We start from the raw sequence: 20,929 nt of genomic DNA, 5'->3' as shown, positions 1-20,929 counted from the left end.
TTATTGGAGTATAATTGCTTTACAATAGTGTGTTAGTTTCTGCTTTATAACAAAGTGAATCAGTTATACATATACATATATCCCCATATCTCTTCCCTCTTGCGTCTCCCTCCCTCCCACCCTCCTTATCCCACCACTCTAGATGGTCACAAAGCACCGAGTTGATCTCCCTGTGCTATGCGGTTGCTTCCCCCTAGCTATCTATTTTACATTTGGTAGTGTATATATGTCCATGCCACTCTCTAACTTTGTCCCAGCTTACTCTTCCCCCTCCCCGTATCCTCAAGTTCATTCTCTAGTAGGTCTGCGTCTTTATTCCCGTCTTGCCCATAGCACTTTTTAGACATACATGATGAAGAAATCATGGATCCAAAAAAATGTATATTACATAAAGATACATATATATAAACATATATATATAAATACCTAAACCAAAGAAAACCCGTCATGCCAGATAAGATATTTGTCTTAATGTAACCTAATGCTTAGTTTTTGGTGAAAAAACTTAATATCAGTTGCACTCATCTTTCCATGTGCAAAATCCTGTGCTCTGTTTTGATGAGACGCTGGTGCTCTGTTGTGAGTTTGCACTGAGCCTGCTTGGGCCACCAGAGAGTGGGAGGAGAAGGGCCCATTTGGCCCTTGGGGGAGGGAAGAAACCAATGTCCTACATGTGAATATAAGTACCTTATGAAATAACTGCCTGGGATCCTTCTAGAAATGTATTTCATTAATATTTTTGCAAACTAGGAGAGAAATAAGTGCCAAAATGTAAGGGAATAGAAATTGTATACTTTTAAACATCTTTTTTTCTTATGTGATGATCATTCATTCATTCATTTTGTTGCTACAAGAAGTGGGAGTGTGGTGGGACAATTTTCTTTTTCTCAAATCTCTTTAATGCTATTCTTTTATTCTCTTTTTTAACTTTCCATGCAGGGCAAAATATACTTTTGTAAATGCTACTTTTTTAAGTGCTACCTTTCTGATTTTTTAACACAAAATTAACAAAAGATGAGTTACAGAACATAAACTTGCTAAGTGTTTCATAACAAAATTCTAAGAGAATATCCAGGACACATTTAGAATGCATACACAAAATCTTTGTTTAAAATATGTGGTTAAACTCAAATCAATACTAGAGATGTAACAATAAGAAGCATATTAATATTTGTTTCTAATGTTCGTTATTGAGACTAATTAAATATCCATTTACTTCAAGCTCATTGGGCGACCAACAATGCCAGCATATTGGAGTCTTGGATTCCAACTGAGTCGCTGGAATTATAAGTCACTTGATGTAGTGAAAGAAGTGGTACGAAGAAATCGGGAAGCTGGCATACCATTTGTAAGTAGGATGAAGAGTTTGTGGGAATATATTTCAAGTTAAATGTTGTCATATAATAATAAGTGTAGGAAATTGTCAGATATACCATATAGATATAGATATAAATTATTAAGCTGCTTTTTTAATGATAAAGTACACATTATGTCATATGCAATGTCCAGGCCTACCTGAATTTTGAGAACTGATTATGAGTTATACTAGATTAGAACACATGTTGAAGTGTGAACAAAATTATAGTCAGTTTTTTAAATATACTTTAATTTTAGAGCTTATATACTTTTTAATGTAATAAAATTTCAATGTATTTTATGTAATGTACAGTTTTGTTTTTTATACAAGGAACCCCATATATGTACATATACATATATATATATATATATATTGACCTAATACATATCCAGTGATCATCACTGAAACAAATGTGAATAATCATTTAATGCTTTTGTACTTTAGAATTAGAAAAACTAGTTTTATAAGCAATATCATTGTGTCTTTAGTGAAATAAAAGAGATCAAAGTTCATTTACTTTTTAATCATTATATTTATAATACAAATTCTTTGGACTTAAAGGTTGAGGTGATTAGAGGGTTCTTTCAGTACTGCTTATTGAAATATACTCTGCTAATTTTCAGGATACACAGGTCACTGATATTGACTATATGGAGGACAAGAAAGACTTTACTTATGATCAAGTTGCATTTAATGGCCTCCCTGAATTTGTTCAAGATTTGCATGACCATGGGCAGAAATATGTCATCATCTTGGTAATAACTGATTATATATGTTAATTTTTAGTATTTACACATTTGTAAATTAATTGATTTTCTATAGTTTCTTTTCTCAATTATTAGGACCCTGCAATTTCCATAGAGAAACGTGCCAATGGAGCAGCATATGAAACCTATGAGAGGGGAACTGCACAAAATGTGTGGGTAAATGAGTCAGATGGGACTACAGCAATTATTGGAGAGGTAAATCATGATATTCTTTAAGTTTGTGTTGCTCATATTTTCTGTTGTGCAACAACAAAGTGTTTCTGAGTGTGTGTGTGTGTGTGTGTGTGTGTGTGTGAGTTTATTTGCTTTCAAATCTGTATTTGATATTTAATTGCATAGAGAAATTTTAGAGGAGATATTTGAATTATCTCTACAACAGTTTTTGTAGGAAGACAGATAATTTTCAGTGACATAAACAAAACTAATGATAAAAAATATGATAAATTATTTGGATTATTATAAAAATTCTTATCATATGATATAAAATAATTGTATGTATAAATTGAGTACTTAAATGCTGGGTGATAAGATTTATAGTATACATCCTCACAATGAAATCATAAGATAGCTATGATTAAAATTATTACTTTACGTGTGGAAAAAAGTGAATTTGAAAGAGGTGAGATAACTTTCCTCATGTCACAGAATTAATAAGGAGCAGTGTCAGGAAACTGCCTAGCTCCAAAAGGCATAATTTTTAACCAGAACAAATATTCTTTTGGAGACAACTTTATAAGACATATCAAAAACTCATATCAGATAAAATAGACTTTAAAATAAAGAGTGTTACAAGAGATAAAGAAGGACACTGCATAATGATCAAGGGATCAATCCAAGAAGAAGACACAACAATTATAAATATATATGCACCCAATATAGGAGCACCTCAATACATAAGACAACTGCTAACAGCTATAAAATAGGAAATCAACAGTAACACAATAATAGTGGGGGACTTTAACACCTCACTTACACCAATGGACAGATCATCCAAAATGAAAATAAACAAGGAAACAGAAGCTTTAAAAGCCACAATAGATCAGATAGATTTAATTGATATTTATAAGACATTCCATCACAAAACAGCAGATTACACTTTCTTCTCAAGGGCACATGGAACATTCTCCAGGATAGATCACATCTTGGGTCACAAATCAAGCCTCAGTAAATTTAAGAAAATTGATATCAAACCAAACATCTTTTCTGAACACAACGCTGTGAGATTAGAAATCAATTACAGGGGAAAATACGTAAGAAACACAAACACATGGAGGCTAAACAATACATTACTAAATAAGCAAGAGATCACTGGAGAAATCAAAGAGGAAATCAAAAAATACCTAGAGACAAATGACAGTGAAAACACGATGATCCAAAACATAAGGGATGCAGCAAAAGCAGTTCTAAGAGGGAAGTTTATAGCTATACAAACCTACCTCAAGAAACAAGAAAAATCTCAAATAAACAATCTAACCATACACAAAAGGAACTAGAGAAAGAAGAAAAACAAAACCCAAAGTTAGCAGAAGGAAAGAAATCATAAAGATCAGAGCAAGAATAAATGAAAGAGAAACAAAGAAAACAATAACAAAAAGATCAATAAAACTAAAAGCTGGTTCCTTGAGAAGAAAAACAAAATTGATAAACCATTAGCAAGAATTATCAAGAAAAAGAGGGAGGGGACTCAAATCAATAAAATTAAAAATGAAAAAGGTGAAGTAACAACAGACACCTCAGAAATACAAAGCATCCTAAGACTATACTACAAGCAACTCTATGCCAACAAAATGGACAACCTGGAAGAAATGGACAAATTCTTAGAAAGATATAACCTTCCAAGACTGAACCAGGAAGAAATAGAGAATGTGAACAGACCAATCACAAGTAATGAAATTGAAACTGTGATTAAAAATCTTCCAACAAACAAAAGTCCAAGACTATATGGCTTCACAGGTGAATTCTATCAAACATTTAGAGAAGAGCTAACACCCATCCTTCTCAAACTCTTCCAAAAAATTACAGAGGAAGGAACACTCCCAAACTCATTCTATGAGGCCACCATCATCCTGATACCAAAACCAGACAAAGATACTATAAAAAGAGAAAATTACAGACCAATATCACTCATGAATATAGATACAAAAATCCTCAACAGAATACTAGTAAACTGAATCCAACAACACATTAAAAGGATCATACAACATGATCAAGTGGGATTTATCCCAGAGATGCAAGGATTCTTCAATATACACAAATAAATCAATGTGATACAACACATTAACAAATTGAAGAATAACCATATGATCATCTCAATAGATGCAGAAAAAGCTTTTGACAAAATTCAGCACCCATTTATGAGAAAAACTCTCCAGAAAGTGGGCATACAGGGAACCTACCTCAACATAATATAGGCCATATATAACAAACCCACAGCAAACATCATTCTCAATGTGAAAAACTGAAAGCATTTCCTCTAAGATCAGGAATAAGACAAGGATGTCCACTCTCACCACTATTATTCAACATAGTTTTGGAAGTCCTACCACAGCAACAGAGAAGAAAAAGAAATAAAAGGAATCAAATTGGAAAAGAAGAAGTAAAACTGTCACTGTTTCCAGAAGACATGATATTATACATAGAGAATCCTAAAAATGCCACCAGAAAACCACTAGAGCTAATCAAAGAATTTGGTAAAGTTGCAGGATACAAAATCAATGCACAGAAATCTCTTGCATTCCTATACACTAATGATGAAAAATCTGAAAGAGAAATTAAGGAAACACTCCCATTTACCATTGCAACAAAACGAATAAAATACCTAGGAATAAAGCTACCTAGGGAGACAAAAGACCTGTGTGCAGAAAACTATAAGACACTGATGAAAGAAATTAAAGATGATACCAACAGATGGAGAGATATACCATGTTCTTGGATTGGAAGAATCAATATTGTGAAAATGACTTTACTACCCAAAACAATCTAAAGATTCAATGCAATCCCTATCAAATTACCAATGGCATTTTTTACAGAACTAGAACAAAAAATCTTAAAAATTTGTATGGAGACACAAAAGACCCCTAATAGCCAAAGGAGTCTTGAGGGAAAAAAACGGAACTGGAGGAATCAGACTCCCTGACTTCAGACTATACTGCAAAGCTACAGTAATAAAGACAATATGGTACTGGCACAAAAATAGAAACATAGATCAATGGAACAAGATAGGAAGCCCAGAGATAAACCCACGCACCTATGGTCAACTAATCTATGACAAAGGTGGCAAGGTTATAAAATGGAGAAAAGACAGTCTTTTCAATAAGTGGTGCTGGGAAAACTGGACAGCTACAAGTAGAAGAATGAAATTAGAACACTCCCTAACACCATACACAAAAATAAACTCAAAATGGATTTGAGACCTAAATGTAAGACCGGACACTATAAAACTCTTAGAGGAACACATAGGAAGAACACTCTTTGACATAAATCACAGCAAGATCTTTTTTGATCCACCTCCTGAAGTAATGGAAATAAAAACAAAAATAATCAAATGGGACCTAATTGAACTTAAAAGCTTTTGCCCAGCAAAGGAAACCATCAACAAGACGAAAAGACAACCCTCAGAATGGGAGAAAATATTTGTAAATGAATCAATGGACAAAGGATTAATCTCCAAAATATATAAACAGCTCATGCAGCTCAATATTAAAAAAAACAAACAACCCAATCCAAAAATGGGCAGAAGACCTAAATAGACATTTCTCCAAAGAAGACATACAGATGACCAAGAAGCACATGAAAAGCTGCTCAACATCACTAATAATTAGAGAAATGCAAATCAAAACTACAATGAGGTATCACCTCACACCACTTAGAATGGGCATCATCAGAAAATCTACAAACAACAAATGCTGGAGAGGGTGTGGAGAGAAGGGAACCCTCTTGCACTGTTGGTGGGAATGTAAATTGATACAGCCACTATGGAGAACAGTATGGAGGTTCCTAAAAAAACTAAAAATATAACTACCATATGACCCAGCAATCCCACTACTGGGCATATATCCAGAGAAAACCATAATTCAAAAAGACACATGCACCCCAATGTTCATTGCAGCACTATTTACAATAGCCAGGTCATGGAAGCAACCTAAATGCCCATCAACAGACAAATGGATAAAGAAGATATGGTACATATATAAAATGGAATATTACTCAGCCATAAAAAGTAATGAAATTGAGTCATTTGTTGAGACGTGGATGGATCTAGAGACTGTCATACGGAGTGAAGTAAGTCAGAAAGCGAAAAACAAATATTGTATATTAACGCATGTATGTGGAACCTAGAAAAATGGTGCAGATGAACTGATTTGCAGGGCAGAAGTTGAGACACAGATGTAGAGAACAAACGTATGGACACCAAGGGGGGAAAGCTGTGGGAGTGTGGGGATGGTGGTGTGCTGAATTGGGCAATTGAGATTGACATGTATACACTGATGTGTATAAAATTGATGACTAATAAGAAACTGCTGTATAAAAAAATAAATAAAATTCAAAAATTCAAAAAAAGAAAAAAATACTAAACTTTCTTTGGGTTATTTGTATGGAAATATGTTAATATAAATGTTTCAGCCATTACATGAAATTCCTAAGAATCTTATATGTTCTAGTATAATGTTATAAGTCATAATTCTATTTATTACCTTAAAATATATATCTCAGAAGTAACTAAATTTCCTTGTCAATTGCATTATTATGAACTTTCTTCAAATCTTTAACCGTGGTCATTTTTAAGTCTTTTGTCATTTAGAGACAGGTCTGGGTGTACTCTGTTGCTTTTGCAAAAGTGTTCCTATAAAAGGGTTTCGTCTTCAAGGAATTCATGGAAAAGACTCTGACAAATACAGGTTTCTGGTAACTGACTATGCTGCTGAGCTGAATGAATAAGCATTTTCAGAACTCTAATGGAAAACTGATGAATTCATAAAAGTGTTAACAAAAGATCAAGATAAAAAAAATTAATTACATGGGACTGAGTGAACTGATGAGGATGATTATAATTTTTGTGACTTTCTGTTTGAATAAAAACAAAGAAACAAAAAAAAAAGTGATTCTAGATACATTGACTTGATAATTCCACTTCTGTAATTTAATCAAAAGAAATAAAACAGGAGAAAATCAATTTATAAAAACATTTTATTATAGCATTATTTACAATAATAAAGAATATCTTGACCATCACTTTCTATCACATTCATCAAAGTTAAAATTACTACTGAAAGTTTTCTTCAAATAATTATGAACTCCATCAGGAAACAAAACCCAATATTCCTCCCCATAATGTCCATTAATATCTCACAGAATACATTTCGTTATGACCTGTTCTATTGAATATGGACAGATCAGATAGCCAATATGCATAATTTGGATATAAAACAATATTATTTATCCCAATACATCTGAAATTGAATTCCTCTTGTTGAATGTCATTATTTTAAATAGTAAGTAAAATAATTTGAAGAAGCATAAATCATAAAGAGGTAGCATAGTACATGTAGTGTTTAATAGTGTGGAATCAGATATGAGACTGCCTAGATTTGAATTCCTTCTGTACCACTTAGTATCAGTGTGACCTTGAAAAACTTCTCTGTTCATCACTTCTCCCATCTTTAAAATGGGTTTAATTATACTACTTACCTCAGCTGTAAAGTGATGATAAAATTAGTACCTATCTCCTAAAGTTCTAATGAAGATTTAATGAATTAATAACTAAAAGCACTTGGAACAGTCCCCAGCACACAATAAGAGTTATATTCACAGTTGTTAAATAAAAATAAATACACAACGAATCCTTTTGCTTGAATTTCTTGAAAACAAATGTCTTTGGAAATGAACTAATGTAATTTCTTTTATCAGACAATGAATATATTATATAGTTTTTGTTTATTTGTTTTTTAACTTAACCCACTAAATGCTAAAAAATAAATTAGTGAAGTCAAAATAGCAGCTGCATCCCATATTCTTATATTTTTCCCAACTTAAATGCTTCATGTTCTCACTCTCTCTTTACTTTAAATATCAGTACTTTCCCTTAAATGAACTTTAAAGTAGACCTGAGATTATTGTAAATATAGATGGTGCATGGATCACATATACATAAAGATGTACAATGTCATAACTTCAATAATTTTTTACTCTTCTTCTTCACTCAGTTTGATTTTTCATTAATTTTTGAATTTTCATTTATTTATGTTTCCTTTTATTTATGTATATATGTGAATGATCTATTCTTCCAGGTATGGCCAGGATTAACAGTATACCCTGATTTCACTAATCCAAACTGCATAGAATGGTGGGCGAATGAATGCAGTATTTTCCATCAACAAGTGAATTATGATGGACTTTGGATTGTAAGTAGTTACTTTAGACTTATGATTTTGGACAATGAGCATAGAATTATTTTTCCATAAAAATTATTATTAAGTTGACAAAAAATATTTTATAACATATTGAACATAAAAATAATGTTCTTATATTTTTCTAGAATGTATAAATATCATACCTGTCATGTTCATGGGTCAGAAAAAGAATACAAACTAAAAACTGTAAATTGAGATTTTTCTTATCCAGTAATATACTTTATAGGATAAAGTTCATTTCTGTCACTAAGGTGTTGTACCTTTATGACTAATAATTTATGTTGAAAAGAGTTAACAAAATTTGGAGATTAGCCTATAGTAGTGTAACTTCAAAAACTTTTACTAAAGTCTGCAGTAGTCAAGCAATTGCAGTAACATGGACTTAAATAAGCCCTCAGCCTTTAGAAACTTTCTTTTTAGTAAGTTATTAAGTGTAACAAATCAAAATTGGCAATAGGTTAAGTGTTTTATCTCAAGATAAACAACAACAACAAGCAAATAATATCCTAGATTACTGGTAAAGTTATTAAAGGAAAACACTAATTTTTAAAAGTTTCTTTGGATGAAGTTTTATATCTGTAGCTATTGATGCCTGCTGGTAGGTTTATAATTTAGACTAATACTGATGATAGTCAATGATTTAGTGTCTTTTGTTAAGGAAACTGTAACAATGTTTGGGGAATGAAACTACTTGGTGATCCCAGAATTCTATATTTCAGAAAAAAATATCTAATAATCTTGAGCACAGAGAGAACATGAGGGATGTTTTTCAAAGGTATTACAACTGTACAGAATTTTGGAAGGAAAGATAATGGATATCTGGGAATAGTTAAATTTTTTGATTGTTTAGATCACAGTATCTCTACTTCCCTAAAGTTCTCATTATTAATTCAGTCATTATTTAAATTATTTATTTATTTATTCAATCAATTACAAGTGTTTATTTTGCATCATCATGAAAACGTGGAGTTGAGTAGAAGGTTAGCATACCCGTCAGAATTCCTATGAAGGTAATAGAATGAAGATAGAGAGGCTTTGTTATTTGACACAAAATTAATGAGATTGCAGTGTTGATACCTAGCTGCTGGTAGAAATAACAAAAAAAATTGCAATCTGCTCTTGCATTTTGTTTTTAATTCTACCTCCAATTTCAATTATATTATTTAATTTAAATTAAAAGTACGTTTTTTCCTTCTTTCCTTTATTTTTCTTTCTTTTCTTTCATTCTTTTTCTTGTATAGGAAAAATTTGAATCCATTAGAGCAGAGTTACAAGTATAAATGACATTTAGGAATAGTGAAAAAGAATCTGACTGTGTTATATATAGAGAATATTCTTCATTTCCTACATCCATTGAAGACTGAAATACATGATTCATCTCCAAAGAGAGGGAGGGATGGAAAGAAGAGGGGCATCTGAGAAAAACAGAGTAGTTATGATACTAATACAGAAGCATTTTGACTAATGCTTATGATAACCAGTATGATTTCAAAGCTCACTTAATATCACTGAATTAATATATGCTATGTATAAGCAGTGAATATTCTGCTTCTAGCTCTTACCTGAATAATTGCCAAACCCTACTGCTAGGTTGTTTCTCAAATTCTTTTTCGTTCTTCAGATTATTTTTTCTGACAGAATGAATATATAGTAAAGCAGCATAATTTAACTGATGATATTTTATTTTCATGTCAAATTTTTAGTTTTATAATTTTCTAGATTTTTAATTTAGATTCAATGCTAATGCTTTTAAATTTTAAGTTTAAATATTACAATAATTTTGGGAAATGATATGAGCTTAATTGTAATTGAAAAATAGATTTTTGCATATAAACACACATTATGGTTGAATTCTCTTTTTTTGTATCATTCTTAAGATAATCTCCTAATATTTGAAAAATAAGAGCCTACTGTATTTGGTATAATTAAGACTAATGCTATGATTTCAAAATAAAAACATTAGTATTTTTAAAATTCAAAGAACATTTCCATTTCTCTGAAAAAATAAGCATATTTTTGTGATCATGTTGTTACTATGATTTTATTCTTTAAAATCTAACAAGGAGAATTCTTCCATAAAGAAGTCTAATAATTTAATATATAGTTTTGGGAAACTTAAAATTCATTGAGAAGATATATCCAAACACGTTCATATATCCCAATAACTGGGGGCTTAATTGGATATATTATCTGTACATTTTATAGGATTCTTAGAAAAAAATCAGTTATTTAAAAATTTCTTTGAAAATAGGGTTATTTAGATTTAGTTTAAAAGTGAAGTTATGAAATGCCACCAGACTTTTATACAGTTTTCAATGGATTTTAAAGAAACACCCCTAAAAATGGTGTTGATAATTCCTAGAAATGGTCATTACTAGACTTGAGATGATTTTAATGATACTGTAGGATTACTTATTACTATCAATCCACTGAGTCCTTTGTCTCATGACTTACAATGCTTGAATTTACTGGCTGTAATATTGACAATACTAATGAAATTCACTTTCACGTGACATTAAATAAATGTAACACCATGTAAATCCTTGAATAGGTTAGAGAAAAATATTTTCAGAATTTTGAAAGAAGCAAAAATACAAAATACATTAAAAGAGATACAAATAAATTCTATTAAATTATGAGTAGTAAGTTTAACCTATTAATAATATAATCTTGTCAAAGAGACATTTTAATAAAAAATAATCAAATATTAAATGCTTTATTTGTTTTAAATATGGTTAAAATCATGTAAAAGTGATTAAGTTTTAAGTTATTTTATTATTATATTACATTTATTAAATTCTTTTATTTTATTTATTCTTAAATTACATAAAATAAAGTCTATTTTGAGTGAGTGCTATAAGAGCTTGTGAATTTTATTTCAAGTTTGCAAATACTTAGTTCAAATAGAATAACATTAATTTCAGAGTTAAATGTTTTGTCCTTGTACTTCCTTGGTGAATATTATATACAAGAGGTAATAAAATGGTTTAGAAAAAGACTCTTAAAATTTAAAATAATGCAACTCAGTTCCATTTATGAGTTTCAGTAGTTGAAGCTGTTTTTGAATTTAATTCAGTTGGTACATTCATGAAGAAAAAATACTTAGGTTCATCTAAAATTATTGGCTGTACAACTATAGTATCTCTTTGTATTAATTTTACTGGACATAGGACAACAAAATTGAATATAATACATCAGGTAATTTTAGTAAAATAACCCCAATGTGTACTTTAGAATAACTACGTAATTGTCCTTTGTGGCTATTAAGAAAACAAAAATCTGTTTCACAATGAGGAATTTATTCTTTTCTCCCTTGAGCAGCCTTCATTTCTCACATTAATTCCATCTGGGCATCATTTTGATGGGAGAAGGGAAGAGTGATAAAGAGAATATACTTCTGAGGAAAACAAAATTAACGAGAGACTTGAATGAGTGTGATGCCTTTGTGAGAGCAGAGAGAACGTATTATAGAGATGTGGGAAATAAGGCTCAAAAATTCTTTGGTGCCATTAACAGAGATGGAGAAAGACATACACATTTCTTGAGCATGTGTAGTGTAATATATGATTTTATATGAATAATCTTTTTTAGTCCAAAGGTTTTACTTAACTGGTTATGGACTAGAACTAGTAAACAGCAAGACAATACTAGGGCTTCAGTTTACAAGGCAAGAAAATCCATAAATGCAATACCCCACAACTCTGACTCCAAGAGATGTTTAGGTCACTGGTTCTCATAATGTGGCCCAGGAGCGCTAGGATTCCCTGAGACTCTTCCAAGGATTCAATAAACTCATAACCATTTTCATTAGAATACTAAAATGCTGTTTGACTTTTTTCACTTTCATCCTCTCATGAAAGTGTAGGAGTTGTGGGCTAGGCAAAAAGTGTTGTGCCTAACTGCTAGCAAGGCACAACATAGAAACTAGATAAATGCCAGCTGAAATTAATAAACTATGTTGAATAAATGAATGTGCTGGAAATATGTACAATGATAGGCTCACAATGAGAAGACTGATACAACTATTTAGAAAAGACAGTTGCTTAATACTTTTAATGTAATGTAATATAATTAATGCTTTATATGTATAATTAAAGCTAGGTAAATCACATACATTTTGGTTGTATAAAATCCTTTAATCCCACCTAAGATACCTCTGTTATCTGGTATATACATTTATGAAAAAACAAATAATATTATTTTTCTCACTATAATGACTTGTTCATGCTGGAAGTATTTTGGAATCAAGTAGTGAGAATAGTTAAGCAAGTTTGTTTGTAGGTTGGTAGCTTATATATGTCTTCTAGGAGCAGAGGAACATCATGGTTGCCCTAGATAAAATATTTACAAACAAGTAGAGAGTTTCTGCTTATATGATTTAGAATTACTTAAAATCTGCTGTTCTTTATCTTATATCCATTCAGGACATGAATGAAGTTTCCAGCTTTATTCATGGTTCAAAGAAAGGATGCAGTGACAACAAACTGAATTACCCAGCTTTTACTCCTGGTAAATTTCATTTAACTATCTCCTTACCATTAATTGAGAATAATTATCTTTATTTACTGGTAAATTGTAGCATATATTTCTAAATCACAAACTTTGATATAATTTTGAGACCCTGAAATAACTGTGGTATTTTGTTTATTTTTTTGTTTTATTTCTGGCCAAAATATTTATGTCTAAGAGAAGGAGCATGTTTTTAAATTTTGGTGTAGATTATTGATTTGTCTTTACCTCTGATGAACTGCCCATGATTAAATGATTAATGAAAAGAAACAAAATTTGTTTGAAATCATAATTTAAGTGATCAATTTTTTTCCTTGAGCACTTTGCTTTAAGTCTCTGCAGTTATTAGATGTACCTGATGTGAATAGTTACATCTCACTTATTCCAAAAAGCATGTTTTCATCAATAAAATTGGTAAAAAAAATTTCACCAAAGAAAAAGAAGTGTTCTGAGGGGAGTAGATTATTATAAGGACATCTGAAGAAAGATGACAATAATTATCACAGTACAATATAAGCCTGCAAATTAAAGCACAATAAAAACTGAAAAGCAGAGATTTAAATGATTTGTTATTGTGTAACAGGTCTACATGTGTGGAATTAGGTTATATTTAAATAAATTATAAAGCTTTCAAATGGGTCTATAGTTATATGATTTATAATAAATATATATATATATTTCTATATGCATGTTAAAGTCTATTTTCTCCATAGATTTATTTATTACTGAAGTTAGGAAACAGGGTATTCATTATTGTATGTGCAAATGTAATTGTTAATCAGTAAGAGTAAAAGGTGAAGACCCAACTGGAACTTAGCATAAATTGTTGTCTTTCATTACTTTTTAACTAAATATGGTATTACATAGCACATCACGTAAGGATTATAAAGTTTAAAATGGCAAAATATTTCTTAAGAAATTATTTCTTATATTTTTTTCTAAGATATTCTTGACAAAATCCTGTATTCCAAAACAATTTGCATGGATGCTGTGCAACACTGGGGGAAACAGTATGATGTTCACAGCCTCTATGGATACAGTATGGCTATAGCCACAGAGAAGTAAGTTCAATTTCACTCAGAAAGCCCTTTAATATTTATTGTCTAGAAACATATTTGGTAATTTACATATAGTGGATAATAACAAGAGTAGGAAAGCAAAGAAAGATAATATTTTCATGGTGAAAAATTAGGGCATTAAAAGCATCTCCTCTTTTACTAATAGTCACAAATTTGAAACTTAGTTATCAAGAACTACATGATATATGAATAAAACTGCGATTCTTTTTTAATTCATAAATTGAAATTTTCCTTCCAAATTTTGATTCAGTTTGGTATCTCTGAATATGTGCTCTAAGCATGAAATTCACAATTGGCCTGAGAGAATGGTGCTTCTAAAACAAGTCTTTACTTTTAAAAAACAAGAGTTTCAGGCTTCTGCACATGGGAACCTAACCTGAGGTGTCAGCACAGTTGTTTCATAGGAGGAACTCTGGTCTGAAGGGCCAGGTGTGAGGCCTCAGCATTGAGCCCCCTGTGAACAAGTGAAACTAGACTTAAGCACAAAGGAAAAGAAAAAGTTCTTGAGACTGGGAAATCCAAGATCAAGTTGCCTACTGATCCAGTGTCTGGACTTGGCTCACACAGTTATGGAGGCTGGCAAGTCCAAAATCTCTAGGATGGCTCAGCAAGTTGAAGACCAGGGTCTTAGTGCTCCAGCCTGGTGTCAGGCTTGAGCCTCTGAGGTGAGAGAGCTGAGCTCAGGACACTGGACCACCAGAGACCTCCGAGCCCCATGTAATATCAAATGGTAAGAGCTCTCCCAGAGATCTCCATCTCAAAACTAAGACCCAGCTCCACCCAGCGGCCAGCAAGTTTCAGTGCTGGACAACCCATGCCAAACAACTAGCAAGACAGGAACACAAACGCAGCCATTAGCAGAGAGGCTGCCTAAAATCATAATAAGGTCACAGACACCCCAAAACACACCACCGGCTGCGGTCCTACCCACCAGAAAGACAAGTACCAGCCTCATCCAGCAGAACACAGGCACTAGTGCCCTCCAGCAGGAAGCCTACACAACCCAATGAACCAAACTTAGCCACTGGGAGCAGACACCAAAAACAACGGGAACTACGAACCTGCAGCCTGTGAAGAGGAGACCCCAAACATAGTAAGTTAAGCAAAATGAGAAAACAGAAAAACACACAGCAGATGAAGGAGCAAGGCAAAACCGCACCAGACCAAACAAATGAAGAGGAAATAGGCAGTCTACCTGAAAAAGAAATCAGAGTAATCATAGTAAAGATGATCCAAAATCCTGGAAATAGAATGGAGAAAATACAAGAAACAAGGACCTAGAAGAACAGAAGAGCAAACAAACAATGATGAACAACACAATAAATGAAATTTAAAATTCTCTGGAAGGAATGAATAGCAGAATAACAGGCAGAGGAACGGATAAGTGACCTGGAAAATAAAATAGTGGAAATAACTACCGCAGAGCATAATAAAGAAAAAAGAATGAAAATAATTGAGGACAGTCACAGAGACCTCTGGTACAACATAAAATGCACCAACATTTGAATCATAGGGGTCCCAAAAGAAGAAGAGAAAAAGAAAGGCTCTGAGAAAATATTTGAAGGATTATAGTTGAAAACGTCCCTAACATGGGAAAGGAAATAGTCAATCAAGTCTATGAAATGCAGAGTCCCATACAGGATAAATCCAAGGACAAACATGCCAAGACACATATTCATCAAACTATCAAAACTTAAATACAAAGAAAAATATTAAAAGCAGCAAGGGAAAAGCAATAAATAACATACAAGGGAATCCCCATAAGGTTAACAGCTGATCTTTCAGCAGAAACTCTGCAACCAGAAGGGAGTGGCAGAACATATAAAGTGATGAAAGGGAAAAACCTACAACCAAGATTACTCCAACCAGCAAAGATCTCATTCAGATTCGACAGAGAAATTAAAACCTTTACAGACAAGCAAAAGTTAAGAGAATTCAGCACCACAAAACCAGCTTTACAACAAATGCTAAAGGAACATCTCTAGTCAGGAAACACAAGATAAGGAAAAGATCTACAAAAATAAACCCCAAACAATTAAGAAAATGGTAATAGGAACATACATATCAATAATTACCTTAAAAGTAAATGGATGAAATGCTCCAACCGAAAGACATAGACTGCCTGAATGGATACAAAAACAAGACCCTTATATATACTGTCTACAAGAGACAGAGTTCAGACCCAGGGGCACATATGACTGAAAGTGAGGGGATGGAAAAAGATATTCCATGCAAATGGAAATCAAAAGAAAGCTGGAGTAGCAATTCTCATATCAGACAAAATAGATTTTAAAATAAAGACTATTACAAGGGGCAGAGAAGGTCACAACATAATGATCAAGGGATCAATCCAAGAAGAAGATATAACAATTGTAAATATTTATGCACCCAACATAGGAGCACCTCAATACATAAGGCAAATACTAACAGCCATAAAAAGGGAAATCGACAGTAACACAATCATAATTGGGGACTTTAAAACTCCATTTTCACCAATGGACAGATCATCCTAAATGAAAATAAATAAGGAAACACAAGCTTTAAATGATACATTAAACAACATGAACTTAATTGATATTTATAGGACATTCCATCCAAAAAAAAACAGAATATATTTTCTTCTCAAGTGCTCATGGAACGTTTTCCAGGATAGATTATATCTTGGGTCACAAATCAAACCTTGGTAAATTTAAGAAAATTGAAATCATATCAAGTATCTTTTCTGACCACAGTGCTACAAGATTAGATATCAATTAGATGACAAAAACTGTAAAAAAAAAAAAAAACATGGAAGTGAAACAATACACTACTAAATAACCAAAAGATCACTGAAGAAATCAAAGACGAAATCAAAAAATACCAAGAAACAAATGACAATGAAAACATGATGATCCAAAACCTATGGGATGTACCAAAAGCAGTTCTAACAGGGAAGTTTATAGCGAGAGAAACTACCTCAAGAATGAAGAAATATCTCAAATAAACAACCTAACATTACACCTAAAGCAATTAGGGAAAGAAGAAGAAGAACAACAACAAAAAAGCCTGCAAAGTTGGCAGAAGGAAAGAGATCATAAAGATTAGATCAGAAATAAATGAAAAAGAAATAAGGAAAGATAGCAAAGATCAATAGAACTAAAAGCTGGTTCTTTGAGAAGATAAACAAAATTAATAAACCATTAGCCAGAGTCATCAAGAAAAGAAGAAAAAAACTCAAATCAATAGAATTAGAAATGAAAAAGTAACACTGACACTGCAGAAATATTAAGGATCATGAGAGATTACTACAAGCAACTATATGCCAATAAAATGGGCAACCTGGAAGAAATGGACAAATTCTTAGAAAAGCACAACCTTTGAAGACTGAACCAGGAAGAAATAAAAAATATAAACAGACCAATCACAAGCACTGAAATTGAGACTGTGATTAAAAATCTTCCAACAAACAAAAGCCCAGAACAAGATGGCTTCACAAGCGAATTCTATAAAAATTATAGAGAAGAGCTAACACCTATCCTTCACAAACTCTTCCAAAATATTACAGAGGGAGGAACACTCCCAAACTCATTCTATGAGGCCACCTTCGCCCTGACACCAAAATAGACAAAGATGTCACGAAGAAAGAAAACTACAGACCAATATCACTGATGAACATAGATGCAAAAATCCTCAAAAAATACTAGCAAACAGAATCCAAGAACACATTTAAAGGATCATACACCATGATCAAGTAGGGTTTATCCCAGGAAAGCAAGAATTCTTCAATATATGCAAATCAATCAATGTGATAAACTATATTAACAAATTGAAGGAGAAAAACCATATGATCATCTCAATAGATGCAGAAAAACTTTTGACAAAATTCAAAACCCACTTATGATAAAAACCCTCCAGAAAGTAGGCATAGAGGGAACCTACCTCAACATAATAAAGGCCATATACGACAAACCCACAACCAACATCGTTCTCAATGGTGAAAAATTGAAACCATTTCTTCTAAGATCAGGAACAAGGCAAGGTTTTCCACACTCACCACTATTATTCAACACAGTTTTGGAAGTTTTACCTACAGCAAACAGAGAAGAAAAAGAAATAAAAGGAATCCAAATCAGAAAAGAAGAAGTAAAGCTGTCACTGTTTGCAGATGACATGATATTATACATAGAGAATGCTAAGGAGGCTACCAGAAAACTACTAGAGTTAATCAATGAATTTGGTAAAGTAGCAGGATACAAAATTAATGCACAGAAATCTCTTGCATTCCTATACATGAATGATGAAAAATCTGAAAGAGAAGTTAAGGAAACACTCCCATTTACCATTGCAACAAAAAGAATAAAATTCCTAGGAATAAACCTACCTAGGGAGACAAAAGACCTGTATGCAGAAAACTATAAGACACTGATGAAAGAAATTAAAGATGATACAAACAGATGGAGAGATATACCATGTTCCTGGGTTGGAAGAATCAACATTGTGAAAATGACTATACTACCCAAGGCAATCTATGGATTCACTACAATTTTTATCAAACTACCAATGGCATTTTTTATAGAACTGGAACAAAAAAATTCACAATTTGTATGGAAAAACAAAAGACCCTGAAGAGCCAAAGCAATCTTGAGAAAGAAAAACGGAGCTGGAGGAATCAGGCTCCTGGACTTCAGACTATATTACAAAGGTACAGTAATCAAGACAGTATGGTACTGGCATGAAAACAGAAATATAATTCAATGGAACAGGATAGAAAGCCCAGAGATAAACCCACACACATATGGTCACCTTATTTTTGATAAAGGAGGCAAGAATATATTTTGGAGAAAAGAGAGCCTCTTCAATAAGTGGTGCTGGGAAAACTGGACACCTACAGGTAAAAGAATGAAATTAGAACACTCCCTAACACCATATACAAAAATAAACTCAAAATAGATTAAAGACCTAAATGTAAGGTCAGACACTATAAAACTCTTAGAGGAAAACATAGGCAGAAGACTCTATGATGTAAATCATAGCAAGATCCTTTTTGACCCACCTCCTGGAGAAATGGAAATAAAAACAAAAATAAACAAGTGGGCCCTAATGAAACTTAAAACTTTTGCACAGCAAAGGAAACCATGAACAAGATGAGAAGAAAACCCTCAGAATGGGAGAAAATATTTGCAAATGAAGCAACTGACAAAGGATTAATCTCCAAAATTTACAAGCAGCTCGTGAAGCTCAATATTAAAAAAACAAACCACCCAATCCAAAAATGGGCAGAAGACCTAAATAGACATTTCTCCAGAAAAAGATATACAGTTTGCCAACAAACACATGAAAGGATGCTCAACATCACTAATCATTAGAGAAATGCAAATCAAAACTACAATTAGGTATCACCTCACACCAGTCAGAATGTCCATCATCAAAAAATCTACAAACAATAAATGCTGGAGAGGGTGTGGAGAAAAGGGAACACTCTTGCACCATTGGTGGGAATGTAAATTTATACAACCACTATGGAGAACAGTATGGAGGTTCCTTAAAAAACTAAAAATAGAACTACCATATGACCAAACAATCCCACTACTGGGCATATACCCTGAGAAAACCATAATTCAAGAAGAGACATGTACCACAATGTTCATTGCAGCTCTATTTACAATAGCCAGGACATGGAAGCAACCTGAGTGTCAATCGACAGATGAATGGATAAAGAAGATGTGACACATATATACAACAGAATATTACTCAGCCATAAAAAGAAATGAACTTGAGTTATTTGTAGTGAGGTAGGTAGACCTAGAGTCTGTCATACAGAGTGAAGTAAGTCAGAAAGAGAAAAACAAATACCATATTCTAACACATATATATGGAATCTAAGAAGAAAAAACTGGTTCTGAAGAACCTAGGGGCAGGACAGGAATAAAGACACAGACGTAGAGAATGGACTTGAGGACACAGGGAGGGCGAAGCGTAAGCTGGGACGAAGTGAGAGAGTGGCATTGACATATATACACTACCAAATGTAAAATAGATAGCTAGTGGGAAGCAGCTGCACAGCACAGGGAGATCAGCTTGGTGCTTTGTGACCACCTGGAGGTGTGGGATGGGGGGGTATGAGTGAGAGGCAAGAGGGAGGTGATATGGTGATATATGTATATATATAGTTGATTCACTTTGTTATACAGCAGAAACTAACACACCATTGTAAAGCAATTATACTCCAATAAAAATGTTAAAAATAAATAAATAAATAAATAAAACCAAAAAAAAAATGATGAGTTTCAATTAATATATAGCTTTCTATGTATTATCTCACGTAATTATCTCAAGTAATTCTCTAATGGAACGTGTTGCTTGTATATAAAAAAGGAGCATGATACAAAACAAAGGAAGGGGACAATCATATATTGATTGCCTACTATTTTCCAAGCATGGTATAAGGACCTATAATGCTATAGTTAATAAAAACCAGATTCTGTGTCTATAAATTTAAAATTTTCTCATAATTAACTGTATTCAAGTTTTAATTCAAAACCATATTTGATCCCAGATCATACCGTGATATCAAAATTTTATACAGTATCTTCATAATGTTTGTTTACTTAAGAGAGCATTATATGTCATGGAGTATAAGTAAATAAATTCTAGAAAGAAAAAAGAGCACTATAGTTCATATATAAGTAATATTATAGAAAAAGCACATGCGAATACTATTATATTTTTACTATGGTAGTCTGGATAACTTTAGATACTGAATTAAACTTTTGTATCTTTTTTCTGATTATTTTCCAATTATGGAAAAAATTTGTCAACAACATTCAG

At 32.4% G+C, this 20,929-nt stretch overlaps 1 protein-coding gene across 1 annotated transcript in view; it reads left to right on the top strand.

Annotated features, from left to right (window-relative positions):
* The window catches only part of SI (sucrase-isomaltase), a 125,527-nt gene that overhangs the window by 34,898 nt on the left and 69,700 nt on the right, over window positions 1-20,929 (top strand). Inside the window, exons 9-14 of the mRNA XM_082458474.1 lie at window positions 1,223-1,348; window positions 1,981-2,112; window positions 2,200-2,319; window positions 8,412-8,525; window positions 12,959-13,043; window positions 13,987-14,104. Coding sequence (XP_082314600.1) covers window positions 1,223-1,348; window positions 1,981-2,112; window positions 2,200-2,319; window positions 8,412-8,525; window positions 12,959-13,043; window positions 13,987-14,104 — 695 coding nt within the window. The remainder of the gene's footprint in view (window positions 1-1,222; window positions 1,349-1,980; window positions 2,113-2,199; window positions 2,320-8,411; window positions 8,526-12,958; window positions 13,044-13,986; window positions 14,105-20,929) is intronic.

Source organism: Balaenoptera physalus, assembly GCF_965194825.1.
Source record: "Balaenoptera physalus genome assembly, chromosome: 4".
Classification (NCBI taxonomy): Eukaryota; Metazoa; Chordata; class Mammalia; order Artiodactyla; family Balaenopteridae; genus Balaenoptera; species Balaenoptera physalus.
Note: the sequence above shows the minus strand (reverse complement) of the source record. Positions and strands in the feature narration are given on the sequence as shown.